The 13,591-nt window shown below is 41.2% G+C and overlaps 1 protein-coding gene across 3 annotated transcripts in view; it reads right to left on the reverse strand.

Moving 5' to 3' along the window:
• The window catches only part of CACNA2D1 (calcium voltage-gated channel auxiliary subunit alpha2delta 1), a 358,403-nt gene that overhangs the window by 156,600 nt on the left and 188,212 nt on the right, over positions 1 to 13,591 (reverse strand). For all 3 annotated transcript variants that reach the window (XM_081330401.1, XM_081330402.1, XM_081330400.1), the window contains exon 5: positions 2,284 to 2,328. In XM_081330401.1, coding sequence (XP_081186527.1) covers positions 2,284 to 2,328 — 45 coding nt within the window. The remainder of the gene's footprint in view (positions 1 to 2,283; positions 2,329 to 13,591) is intronic.

Below are 13,591 nucleotides of genomic sequence, written 5' to 3' on the forward strand. Positions count from 1 at the left end.
CACCGCGTCCCTCTGACTTTCTTCTACAGTTGTGCAAACATACCCATGATAGCATGTTCTAACTTTGTAATCAGCCTCACATGAATGTTCCAGTCAGAATGTTCTCAAACAAGATATTTTACGTACTACCTAATTACACCTGGATTAGGATTAATACTCTGCGAAACTCTGTTCTGTTCCTTTTTGTTTGGTTTTGCAAAACTTTCCCCTTATGGGTCAACCAAACGACGAGACAATGCACTTGCAGGAAGTCTAGTTCACACTGGAACCTATTTATGTGTATAATTTAAAAAAAATAACCTACTACTCAGTATTAAAAGTACCACTCCCAGTGGAGCAGTTCAACAGCAAACAGCTCACTCCAAATATAGCAAGAGAGAAACCACCCCAAACACAAGGCTTCTTGTGCTTATTTTCTGAAATTTATTTATTTTTCAGGTTTATAGGCTGCTTTAGAATATCTATGTAGCTCTCAACCACCCTCCGAAGTTCCTAGTTTGGTTCTCCTAAAAGCTATAGACCACCCAACGCAAAGCTTTCAAGGGATTATGCGAGGAAACCGCTTGGAATGTGTACTCTGACTGTGTCTCCTCTCATCGCACTCATGTCAAGAAGAGGGATGGGACAATTCACCACGGCCAACTCACCATGGGACAATTCGCGAGGGATAATTTAACAATTCTATTTATTTTTTAAAAAAATTTAAAAAAATATTTTAATTGTTACCATTCACATTTCATTCTGTCCCTCCTTTTGCATCTTTTCTTCCGTGATCCTAATTCCACTATTTCTTTAATATTAATGTAACCCTTGTCCTGCAATGAGTTGGCCGTGGCCAGTTGATCGCAGCGATTTGGCCAATTGACCCTGTCAGAAGCACCGAGGCGCTTCCGGGTTGAAAGGATGAGCTGGTAACATCACCGTTGCCTGGGGGACGCCCAGTTGGAGGCTCCTATCATGTCCCCAGCAGGAGCTGGAGCAAAGCACGCGAGCTCACCCAGCCCACGGCAGCACTGGGGACTCAAATGCGGGCTTGCTAACCTCCTGCCCAGCGTCCTACCCACGCAAGCGACTGTGCTCGTGTCCTGTGTCTCATGCAACATAACTTTCAATCTTCTGTTTTCACAGAGCATTTTATAACACCTCTTCTCCGCGAGCTGCATTGGCTTCCGGTTGCCCTCCGGGTGAGATTCAAAGTGCTGGTGATGACCTATAAAGCCCTAAATGGCTTGGGTCCGGGATATCTGAGGGAACACCTGCTGCCGGCATCAAGCTCCCTTCGTCCAGTGCGCTCGCAGAGGGAGGGTCTTCTCAGGGTGCTGGCGGTAAAATATTGCCGGCGGATAACACCCAGGGAGAGGGCCTTTTCTGTGGGTGCGCCTGCCCTCTGGAACCAGCTGCCCGTAGAGTTGAGGACTGCCCCCGACCTCCGTTCATTCCGCCGGGACCTGAAGACATGGCTCTTTGAGCTCTCTGACCCAGGCTGAGAATTTTAACTGGGGTTTTATTTTCAGGGATAATTTAATCTTTTAGGTTAGGTTTAGGTTTATTCAATTTCTATACCGCCCTTCTCCCGAAGGACTCAGGGCGGTTAACAGGGCATATATAAATAAATAACAGTACAAAAATTAAAAAGAGATTAAACCAATGCCCAATTAAAATAGAATAACAATAAAATAGTAAAAAAACCCGTTTAAAAAAATTAATTCTCTTTTAACTTTGTATTTTATATTGATGTGATTTTAAAATGCCCTCTAAACCGCCCTGAGTCCTTCGGGAAAGGGCGGTATATAAATCTAATAAAATCTAAATCTAAAATCTAATAGGATTTTGTTGAGCCTTGTTTTTTTTTCCTGGTGGTCTCTCCAAAGGAAGCAAAATGAAATTGGCAGTACAAATATTAAGAGAATATTTGTACCTCAGAGTTGAACTGTGGGGTCCTTGCTGCCCTCTGAGCTTGGTGGTTTTCCTGCAAAGGTTTCATGGCCCAACATCATCAGTGCTAGAAGGGAGGGGGCTTTGCAGAGAGGAGGAGGAGGAGGGGGAAGGGGGGAGGCCTTGGTGCCCTCTGAGCTTGGTGGTTTTCTTGCAAAGGTTTCATTGCCCAACTAGGTAACATCATCAGGGCTAGCAGGGAGCGGGGTTTGCACCGGTCATGTTCCCTAGTTTGGCAATGAAATGTTTACAGTCACCAAACTCAGAGCGCACCAAGGACCCCAATGAAAATGGTAGTGTTAAGGCAGAGCTTTTTCCAGAGTTTTTTTCCCCCAAAACGTTACTTACATCATTCAGGTCTTCTTTTGCATTGTAGTAGACAATATCGCTCGCCTGCAGAAGAAAGAGAGGGGGGAGAAAAAAGAAGTAGGGTGAATCTTTAAATATTAACAGCCCAAAGAAGCAGTGAAAGTGTTACCGAACTTTGCAATGAATGGCAACTGTTTTATTTCTCAGCCAAGGTTCCCTTTTAGTGGCATGTGAATATGCATGAAAAGCAATTTCTTTCCGCTTACCTGGTCTCACCACTTATTATTAGCTTCTCAACATCAGCTATCAAAATACGCTGTGCGGTAGTTTAAGGGGGAAAGGAACATATCCACAGCACTTTAACAAGTGCAGCCAGCATACGGTAGTTGAGGGCTATAAAATTAGGCAACAAGCAGGCATGAAAATCTCCAGTTCAGGTTGATGTCAAAGGCACGGATGAGCAGTCAGTAAGTCACCCATTCAGAATCAATTGAACGGACCCTTTAAAGTACAATTCTGAAACTCCAACCCAGAAAAAAAACACCATAGCTTAGAAAACTGATTGACGTAATCAACATATTCACTTGGAAACAAATTCTGTTAACAATGAAGGAGAATATTTGTAGTTCAGGGTTGACATGAGGGGTCCTTGGTGCTCTCTAGGCTTGGTGGTTTTCTTGCAGACATTTCATTACCCAATGAAGTTTCTTTCTTTCTTTCTTTTTCTTTCTTTCTTTCTTTCTTTCTTTCTTTCTTTCTTTCTTTCTTTCTTTCTTTCTTTCTTTCTTCCTTCCTTCCTTTCTTTTCTTTCTATCATCTATCTATCTATCATCTATCTTCTATTTATTTCCAATGGGGTCCTTGGTGCTCTCTAAACCCAGTTGTTTTCTTGCAGATGTTTCATTACCCAACAAGGTAACTTTCTTCCTTCCTTCCTTCCTTCCTTCCTTCCTCCCTTCCTTTCCTTTCTTTCTATCATCTATCTATCTATCATCTATCTTCTATTTATTTCCAATGGGGTCCTTGCTGCTCTCTAAACCTGGTTGTTTTCTTGCAGATGTTTCATTACCCAACAGGGTAACTTCCTTCCTTCCTTCCTTCCTTCCTTCCTTCCTTCCTTCCTTCCTTCCTTCCTTCCTTCCTTCCTTCCTTCCTTCCTTCCTTCCTTCCTTCCTTCCTCTCTTACTTTCCTTTCTTTCTATCATCTATCTATCTATCATCTATCTTCTATTTATTTCCAATGGGGTCCTTGCTGCTCTCTAAACCTGGTTGTTTTCTTGCAGATGTTTCATTACCCAACAGGGTAACTTCCTTCCTTCCTTCCTTCCTTCCTTCCTTCCTTCCTTCCTTCCTTCCTTCCTTCCTTCCTTCCTTCCTTCCTTCCTCTCTTACTTTCCTTTCTTTCTATCATCTATCTATCTATCATCTATCTTCTATTTATTTCCAATGGGGTCCTTGCTGCTCTCTAAACCTGGTTGTTTTCTTGCAGATGTTTCATTACCCAACAGGGTAACTTACTTACTTACTTCCTTACTTACTTACTTCCTTTTCTTTCTATCATTATCTATCTATCATCTATCTTCTATTTCCAATGGAAGAGAATATTTACAGCTCGGGGTGGACCCAAGGGGTCCTTGGTGATCTCTAAACCCGGTTGTTTTCTTGCCGACGTTTCATTACCCAACTGGGTATAACATCACCAGTTCTAGAAGCGAGCGGGTTTTGCAGAGCGGGAGAGAAAGAGGAAGAAGAGGACGAAGAGGACTAGTGGGGTCCTTGGTGCTCTCTTGAGCTTGGTGCTTTCCTTGCAGAGGTTTCATCGCCCAACTAGGTAACCTCATCAGTGCCGGTAGGGCCTCCCTCCTAGCACTGATGTTGTTGCCTAGCTGGGTAATGAAACATCTGCAAGAAAACCACCAAGCTCCGAGAGCACCAAGGACCCCACAATTATTTATAAAGGTAAAGGTAAAGGTTGCCCCGCACATGCATGCTAGTCGTTTCCGACTCTAGGGGCCGGTGCTCATCTCCGTTTCAAAGCTGAAGAGCCAGCGCTTGTCCGAGGACGTCTCCGTGGTCATGTGGCCGGCATGACTAGATGCCAAAGGTGCACGGAACGCTGTTACCTTCCCACTGTAGTGGTCCCTATTTTTCTACTTGCATTTTTACGTGCTTTCGAACTGCTAGGTTGGCAGAAGCTGGGACGAGTAACAGGCACTCACTCTGTTACGCGGCACTTGGGATTCGACCCGCCAAACTGCCGACCTTCTGATCGACAAGCTCAGCATCCTAACCCACTGAGCCACCGCGTCTCTTTTACAATTATTTATATCCCACCTTTATTATTGTAATATTCTTTCCTCTTCTTATTGATATAATTGGGGCAATAAAAGGTGCTCTAATTGCAAGGGTCCCTCTGGATTGGGGATACAATTCAATGACACCCTCTTTTACCCCTTCTCCCTTCCTCAGCTCATTTTAAACAGGAGGCTCAAAGTTTCTTGAAAAAAAATTAAGACTGCTTTCGGTGTCATGGTTGCCCTCCAGAATGACAAATTGAGGCCAGATGGTTTTTGGTTAGGACAGGTGGGTCGCAGCTCAGTTCTGTTAATCTGCCACAGAACTTGGACTTTGCCCAAATGCTATGGACAGCATATATAAATAAAGTTCATTAAAAAAAATAAGTAATGTGGTTGAACTCAAACTAAGCATGAATAATGAATTTGATTTGAGGAGAAATACTCTAGCTATCTAGTTTTGATTACGTTAAGGAGACCGTGATGGGGCTCGCTAATTTTTTTTTTTTAAGGCTATATGATAATAAAAAATAATGACAGCTGAAAATCTATGTAAAGCATCGGGAGCTGCCGCTAGGAGAGATGTAATCCATGAACTAGATACAAACAAATCATTGATATGATTTCCTATATTAAACTGATAGTTAATGACTGTACAGAGGTTTCAAATAACATTCATTTGCCATGCTTCAAATCTCATTTGCAAATATTACTTGCAAGAGGCATAATATAAGCTTGCATCACTAAAAATGAAGAAATGATAATTTCTAAGATGTAAATGCACATGCAGTAAACTGAATTCATTCTTTCCGTCCAATGCCCCTTTTTTGTTTTCAATGAGAACAGAGCTGGAAGGGACCTTGGAGGTCTTCTAGTCCAACCCCCTGCTCAAGCAGGAGACATGCCTAAACCATTCCAGACAAATGCTGTCCAGTCTCTTTTAAAAGCCTCCAGTGATGGAGCACCCACAACTTCTGGTGGCAAGCTGTTCCACTGGTTCACTGTTCTCAATGTTAGGAAGTTTCTCCTTAATTCCAGGTTGCTTCTCTCCTTGATTAGTTTCCATCCATTGTTTCTTGTCTTGCCCTCTGGTGCTTTGGATAATAGGTTGACCTCCTCTTCTTTGTGGTAGCCCCTCCAATACTGGAATACTGCTATCATGTCCCCTCTAGTCCTTCTTTTCTCTAGACTAGCCAAACCCAATTCCTGCAACCCTTCTTCATATGTTTTAGTCTCCAGGCCTTTAAATCATCTTAGCTGCTCTTCTTTGCACTATTTCCAAAGTCTCAGCATCTTTTTTTTTGTAATGTGGCGACCAAAACTGGATGCAGTGTTCCAGGTGTGGCCTTACTAAAGCTTTATAAAGGGGTACTAATATTTCACAAAGGGACGCGGTGGCTCAGTGGGTTAGGACACTGAGCTTGTCGATCAGAAGGTCGGCAGTTTGGTGGGTCAAATCCCGAGTGCCGCGTAACAGAGTGAGCGCCTGTTACTCATCCCAGCTTCTGCCAACCTAGCAGTTCGAAAGCACGTAAAAAATGCAAGTAGAAAAATAGGGACCACTCCGGTGGGAAGGTAACAGCGTTCCGTGCGCCTTTGGCGTCCAGTCATGCCAGCCACATGACTACGGAGACGTCCTCGGACAAGTGCTGGCTCTTGGGCTTTGAAACGGAGATGAGCACCGGCCCCTAGAGTTAGAAACAACTAGCACGCATGTGCGGGGGAACCTTTACCTTTACCTGAATATTTCACGTGATTTTTATTCTGTGCCTCTATTTATACAACCAAGGATTATATTAGCTTTTTTGGCTGCTGACACACACTGCTGACTCACGTTTAAGTGATCATCCACTAGGACTGCAAGGTTCCTCTCATAGTTACTCTTTTTTGAGCCAGGTTTCACCTAATCTGTACTTGTGCCTGTGGTTTATTCTGCCTGAGTGTAAAACCTTGCTTTTCTCCACACTGAGATCAAGGAGAAATGTTTTGTTTCTTATCACTTTCACTTTCTACCAATTAGAGGTTGATAAACCTAAGCTTACCCTTTGCCAATGCAAGTGAGGACAATCTTACTGCTACTAGAACCTCAAACTAATTAGCAGTACATTGATCTTTTTCGGCAACCTGGTGGGTCAAACTCGGAAAAGCAATTTGTAACTTGGCAGGTGGCTTGCCAAAGGAACAATGGCAATAAAGTTTTTTATTTCTTTTTTAACCTTGCAAGACTAGTTACAGGAAACCAAAATATTCTCATCAGCTGGTTTAACAAGGACTGCATGAATTAATAGGACCACTAGATGGCAACAAACAGATACCAAAAAAACCCTCTAAAACTCTCCTTGCCACCTAGCGGCCATTTGGAGTATTACACCCCCCCCCATTCAATATTTAAAAATTCTGATCTATAGTGATCTATGATTGTTTAAATAAAATTTATTGTCATTTTTTCCTGCGGGCACAATGGCACACATTAAAAATGAAAATTAGTTGCTTGCTCTCAAAGTATACACATACTAACACACATTTAAAACATACTATATACAACATATGTGTAGACCTACACGCTTACATATAAAAATTGTAATAAAGATTGTAATAAAGATTTGATTGATTGAAAGATTCTGACTGTCCACTCCTGAGAAATTTTTCAAATTTTGGAATAGGGAATATGAGGGAATCAGAGGTGAAGACCTATGCCTGAATGTCTTGTAATGTTCAAGAGATAGATGGTCAGGTTACCTCTATTTTTATTTTTAAATAATGTTTTTATATTGAACAGGAGAAGGGTGTAATAACCCCCTTCCAGACTGCCGCTCATATTAGAACTGGCTTTCAAATCGGTGCCAAGACTGACACGATAAGAAGAAAACACAGTAATTTCACTAAAAACACAAAAGCTCAGATATCCAATAAAGCATTTTGTCAGTGTTAAAAGGGAAAAAGGAATCCTGTCAAACTGTAAGCATTCCCTTTCTCCTTTGCACATTAAGCTGCCAATTCAGAATTTTTGCATGTCAGTTGAAAAGAGAATTGAAATCTCATTTATGTCATCTATCAAGGCAGTGCTTTGTAATGTTACTTAATTTATCTTAGTGCAATCCATAGGCACAAAAAATGGTCAACTGAAAATCTATTCTTGTGATTAGTTTTGTGATGCAGAAAAAAAATCGACTAGTGGAACATAATTATCAAGATGAGTTACATTAATAGCCCTGTTCCCCTTTAATCTAATGTTTTTAATTGGGGAGCATTGCAACAACTTTGCAGAGTGTTAGAGGAAGGGTCCCCAGCCTCCGGTTTGTGGACCGGTACTGGGCCGCAGCTTGCCAGAAACCAGGCTACGCAAACAAGTGAAGCCCCATCCACAGGATGCAGGCACATGCGAAACCCCCTCTGGTCCACGGAAAAACCAGTCCCTGGTGACCAAAGGATTGGTGGATGCTGGGTGAGAGAATGGCCTTGTCACTGAAGAATTTGTTATTGCTACCTATACATAAGAATCTGGTGGACTAATGGTCAAAATAAATTGGTGCTAGATAATGGTCAAGAGAATTCATGGTGGGCTGGAATTGGGTCTGTTGTGGCAACGCATTGACTCCAAACTAATGACACATTTAACTCCGCCTTCCAGCTCAGCTTGCTCATCTCCTACAGGTGAGACTCTTGGAAGCAAAAGGGGTGAGTGTGAAAAATCTCCCCTTCTACTTCCTCCGTAATATACATTTCCATGGTCAATTGCCGAAAAGAGAGAAAGTAGGAATTTCTGAGAAAAATTGTAAAGCAATTCAAAAGAAGCCTGTAATGTTCTATACGGTTCGGTTTCCAATCTACTGGCGTGCTCTTATCAAATAAGACAGAGCGGAGCAGCAAACAGTTGTCAAATTGGAACTTCTGTGTCAAGTAAATATTGCTCTTATTACTATTCTTTAATTTTTAGAATCATCTCCTGTTATAGCTTTTTTCCTGAGAGGAATGAGAATGACAGTGCTTTCTCATCAGAATTTGTTAATTTCACCAAAGCCTCTCTTTTTTTCTTTTCTTTTTTTTTCCAGAAATTGGTCTTCAGGAACTGGTCCCACCTAGTAACATAATATAATATGAAAGAGTAGAAGACTAACTAATATAATTTTATGGCAAGCCTTGTCAATTAACAGGATGAGATGAGAGAGTCTGCAAATATTAGGATTTTAAAAATGAAAGTTTTTAACAAATGGAACCTCATAAAATGTCCCATACTTTCTGCTGAATTAAAGCTTCATAGGGTTCCTCTAGAAAGCATATCCACTCATTGTTAATTCAATGGTTAACTGGATTAATAGTAAGCATAATCCCATGAATATTTATCTCCACATCTTATGGGAGAATCAAATTCAAATTCAAGTTTGAACAGAGGGTTGTAACAATCTCATTTCATTAGGCGATTTGATTCGCCATAGATCAGTATCGCCACAAATGGACCCCTCGAAAATCTGTGCACTTCAACTCCCAAACTTCCTCGGCCAGCATGCTACCAACATGAAATAACTAATAACAAAGTACTAATATATTTAGTGGTAATAAAATAATATTCTGAATTATTCTCGGTTTGAGAACTGTCCATTACATAGTCCTGAAACCACCGGAATATAGTATTTTGCATACTCAGTTGGATTAATTTGTAAATTAAGCCAGCGTTTCGTATGATATCACTTAATATCCCCAATAAACTTTTGAAAACCTTTACCATTGCACTGTTTTTTTTTCTAAATTTCAGTTTCCAATTAAAAAGATAATTATATATGCTTTAGTAATAACAGTTCTAGGCCCACCTATCTTTTAAGAAAAACAAAATTTGGACTGTGAAAAGAGGGATTATTTCGGCTGGATTTTACTTCTGAAAGAAACATGAAATTGAATTGGAAACAAAATCTATTAACGCATTTCTGGGGGGTGGGGAAGTCCAGGAAGTTGTGGACATTACATGAATCAACTGCATGAAAAAAACATGGAGATAAAGTTCTTATTGACACTTCAGGATACTTCCCAGTGGTGGGATTCAGCCGGTTCGCACCAGTTCTGCAGAACCGGTAGCTAATTTTTTGTTGCCCAGGCCCAGAATGGACTTCCGGAAGCGGCATCCACACAAGAGAACCGGTTGTTCACATATCTATCCCACAACTAGATAGATAGATAGATAGATAGATAGATAGATAGATAGATAGATAGATAGATAGATAGATAGATAGATAGATGGATGGATGGATGGATGGATGGATGGATGGATGGATGGATGGATGGATGGATGGATGGGATAGTATTTCAAATGCTGAGAAAATCTGCATTCCTGGTCATAAGAAAAGTCAAGGCAAAGCAGATAAGTCTGGTTTTGCTCCTACATTTAATTGTAGACATGTCAACCTGCATTTGTGTTCTTCATGACAATTATTTCAGGAGGCACAAATGATAGAAGACCAAACATACTATGCTATAGATAAGATTTTTGTGAGTTGCTCTCTGTGTCTTAATTATCACACAGGGATGAGAGCACTGTTCTTTTCTTTTCAAATTCCAATTAACCTTTGCCAAAAATTAATGTGTGTCAACTTGGTCGATGTCACAGCAAGCAGAGGCAAAAAATACCCCTTGAGTTACGCTGAAATATTTACAGGCTGTGCTGCCACTAGCCGTATTCTGTCAAAGTGCCACATCACGACTGTCATAAAACCGAGGCTTTTCTTGTGCAAAATTCCAGGGAAGGGCTTTAGAAGAGCAGCTGTCAAAATAGGTGTAGTTTTACAGCATCCCCATATCCATTATTATTATTATTATTATTATTTAATGATAATGGTTTGGAAGAAAACTATATAGAGAAATTCCATATATCACCACTAACGTTTAATCCATTTAGCCCAACTCTACCCTCAACCCTACGAAATAGATCAGACCAGGAAGCCATAGAGGTTAGCATTATAGATAGTACTTGACTTAACAACCATTTGTTTGGTGACCGAAGTTAAAATAGGACTGGAAAAAAAGCAATTTTTGAAGGGTCTTCTCACCTACGAGTCTGCTAGTATTTGGAATCAGCTAATTTTTTTCAGGGCTGAATGGGGGCAGGGGGAGACTCAGATAAAGAATCGGATAAAATGAGGAAGGAAAAGGTATTTCAAAGGAAGATGGCAGGAGGGAGGGAGGGAGGGAGGGAGGGAGGGAGGGAGGAAGGAAGGAAGGAAGGAAGGAAGGAAGGAAGGAAGGAAGAGGGAGGGAAGGAAGAAGGAAGGAAGGATGATGGAGGGTGGGAAGAGGAAGGATGATGGAGGAAGGAAGACAGAATGAAGGAAGGAAGATGGAGGGAGGGAGGGAGGGAGGGAGGGAGGGAGGGAGGAAGGAAGGAAGGAAGGAAGGAAGAAGGAAGGAGAGTGGAAGGAAGGAAGGAAGGAAGAGGGAGGGAAGGAAGAAGGAAGGATGATGGAGGGTGGGAAGAAAGGAAGGATGATGGAGGAAGGAAGACAGAATGAAGGAAGGAAGATGGAGGGAGGGAGGAAGGAAGGGAGGGAGGAAGGAAGGAAGGAAGGAAGGAAGGAAGGAAGGAAGATGAAGGAAGGAAGATGGAGGGGGAGGGAAGAAGGAAGGAAGGAAGGATGATGGAGGGAGGGATGAAGAAGGAAGGAAGGAAGGAAGGAAGGAAGGAAGGAAGGAAGGAAGGAAGGAAGGAAGGAGCGTCAAACTTCCATTATCAGTAACATTTTATGCCAGACGTGTCTAAATTTCTCTCTTTGATTGATTTGTTGTATGCACATGCCTGCGTGTATGTACTGATACATTTTTAACTATGCTTTTAGCTCCATACCCATCAGCAACATGAAAATACTATTATTGGCAGAGGAGAAGGTCAGCTGTTATTTCATTCTATAGACTCCCATTAGCAGAAACAAAAGAATTGGAACCTTGCCCTGAGGTACTGATAATTAGAATTTATTTATACCTCTGATACACCTGCTATTTTAGTTTTTAGGTTATCTCCCTGACCATTTTTTTTATTATTTTCATCTATTTTAGTTTCCCCTGCTTTTAATTGATTGCGGCCTTCACTTGATTGTTAAGGAGGTTTTTTTTAATTGTTGCTGTCTATTTGATTGACGGAGAGTTCATTTGTCTCTTCATTAACCGTCTCCCCAAGAACTATTAACTATAACATGAATTAATAAGAAATAAAATCAAGAAAGGTAGCTACAAGAAAAGATGAACAAGTTGTTGGTTTTTCTGAATAGCTCCCGTCAACTAGAAATTCTTCAGCCAGGAAGTAATTCCTCTCAAGCACACAAACATACCCACAATCACAAAAAACACACACACATAAAAGTGATATGTTCCAAGGGGCTGGATTAAAGCTTGGGCAAAGGAAAAGATGTTGTGAGGTTGCAAATAAAGGACAAATTAACAATTCTGTGAATGGCAAGAGAGCTATGTATAGTACTTGATTTACGACCATATAATGGAGCCCAGAACTTCTGTCGCTAAGCAAGACATTTGTTACGTGAGACTTGCCCCCATTGTACGGACCTTTCTTGCCACAGTCGTTAAGTTGAATCACTGCAGCTGTTTAAGTTAGCAAGCTGGTCGCTAAGTCAGTTTGGCTTCCCCATTGACTTTGCTTGTTGGAAAGTCGCAAAAGGGGATCACGTGACCCCAGAACACTGCGGCCGTCATAAACATGAAGCAGTCTGCCAATCGGCCGAATTTTGATCCCGTGACCATGGGATGCCGCAGTGGTCGTAAGTGTGGAAAGCGGTCATAAGTCATTTTTCCCCAGTGTCAAGTTCAAATGTTCACTAAACAAATGGTTGTAAGTCAAGGACTTACTTCAATATTTAGCTCTCACACATTCCTACTTTTACGCTGATGTATTTTCATAAACGTATTTACATATATTTAAATATTGATTGTAGGGGGGTGCCTGGCGTGCTACGGTCCATGAGATCATAAAGAGTCAGACATGACTTAGTGACCGAACAACAAAAAAATATTCATTGTACTCTGTATTCCTTTAAAGGCAAAGCAACAGGTTATTATGAACTGAGGGTGGCCTTCTGGTTGATATTAATTATATTATATTGGTTTTTATTGTGGAAACACAATGCAAAACCTTTCTCTCTCAAAATGGGATATCCTTCCCTCTCAAAGCTAATCTAGACTTCTTCAAGATGTACAATAACTCTTTAATTTTTATTGGGCAATCCACCAATTAAAGGTTGAAATCCAGAATGCTTTTAAAGCCAATCAGCTTCGCTTTAATCTTTCGGAGCCCTCCTTTTCCGGGCAATGGAGCCATCTAGGAAGCAGGTCTCACCAACCTGAAATAGCTATTAAATCTGCAGCTCCATCTGGAATGGAAAAAGCTGGGTAAAATAATTAGAATCTTACTGGAGTGTCAGATCTTCAGGGGTGTGTGTGTGTGTTTGTGTGTGTGTGTGTGTGTTAGAAAATAGGGACAGGAAAGATCCATTTCTATTTAACAATGCAGCACGTTCGTTAGAGAAGGCTACGGTAGCTGCAAAGTGCTAATTAATTTGGTGCCGTGGTGCATTTTGTTTTTTGTTTTTTTTAATAAGACGATGTTTATAGGCAACCTGGAAGAAAAGCTCCATTAGTCTTCAAAAAGGATAAAGCTTCTTGTGTTTTTTCTTTCCAGCAGTGTTTAAATGGCTCAAAAAAAATAACAAAAAAATGAAATAATGCAAAGTCCTGCCTCTTTAGAAGCTACCCCACTTCTAATTATTTTCAAGATCAATGTGCAGAAGCAATTTCTGAGCCTGGCTCTTTGCACGTGTGAGGGGGGGGGAAATATGAGGTTAGGCAACATAGATACGATATTTATCCGTCTTGCAAATCTGGGCTATTAAAACTTCAACCACTGAATCTCCTTGCTGCCCTCTAGGGATGATCTGGAGATTTGCAATTCAGATCTGGAAATGCTCTCCTAGTCCACGGCTTTTCAACCGGTGGTACGGGTACCACCTGTGGTCCATTGGCACCTGGCAGGTGGTACGCGACCATCCTAGAAAAGTGGCAGC

This window comes from Vipera berus (genome assembly GCF_964194415.1).
Source record: "Vipera berus genome assembly, chromosome: 6".
Classification (NCBI taxonomy): Eukaryota; Metazoa; Chordata; class Lepidosauria; order Squamata; family Viperidae; genus Vipera; species Vipera berus.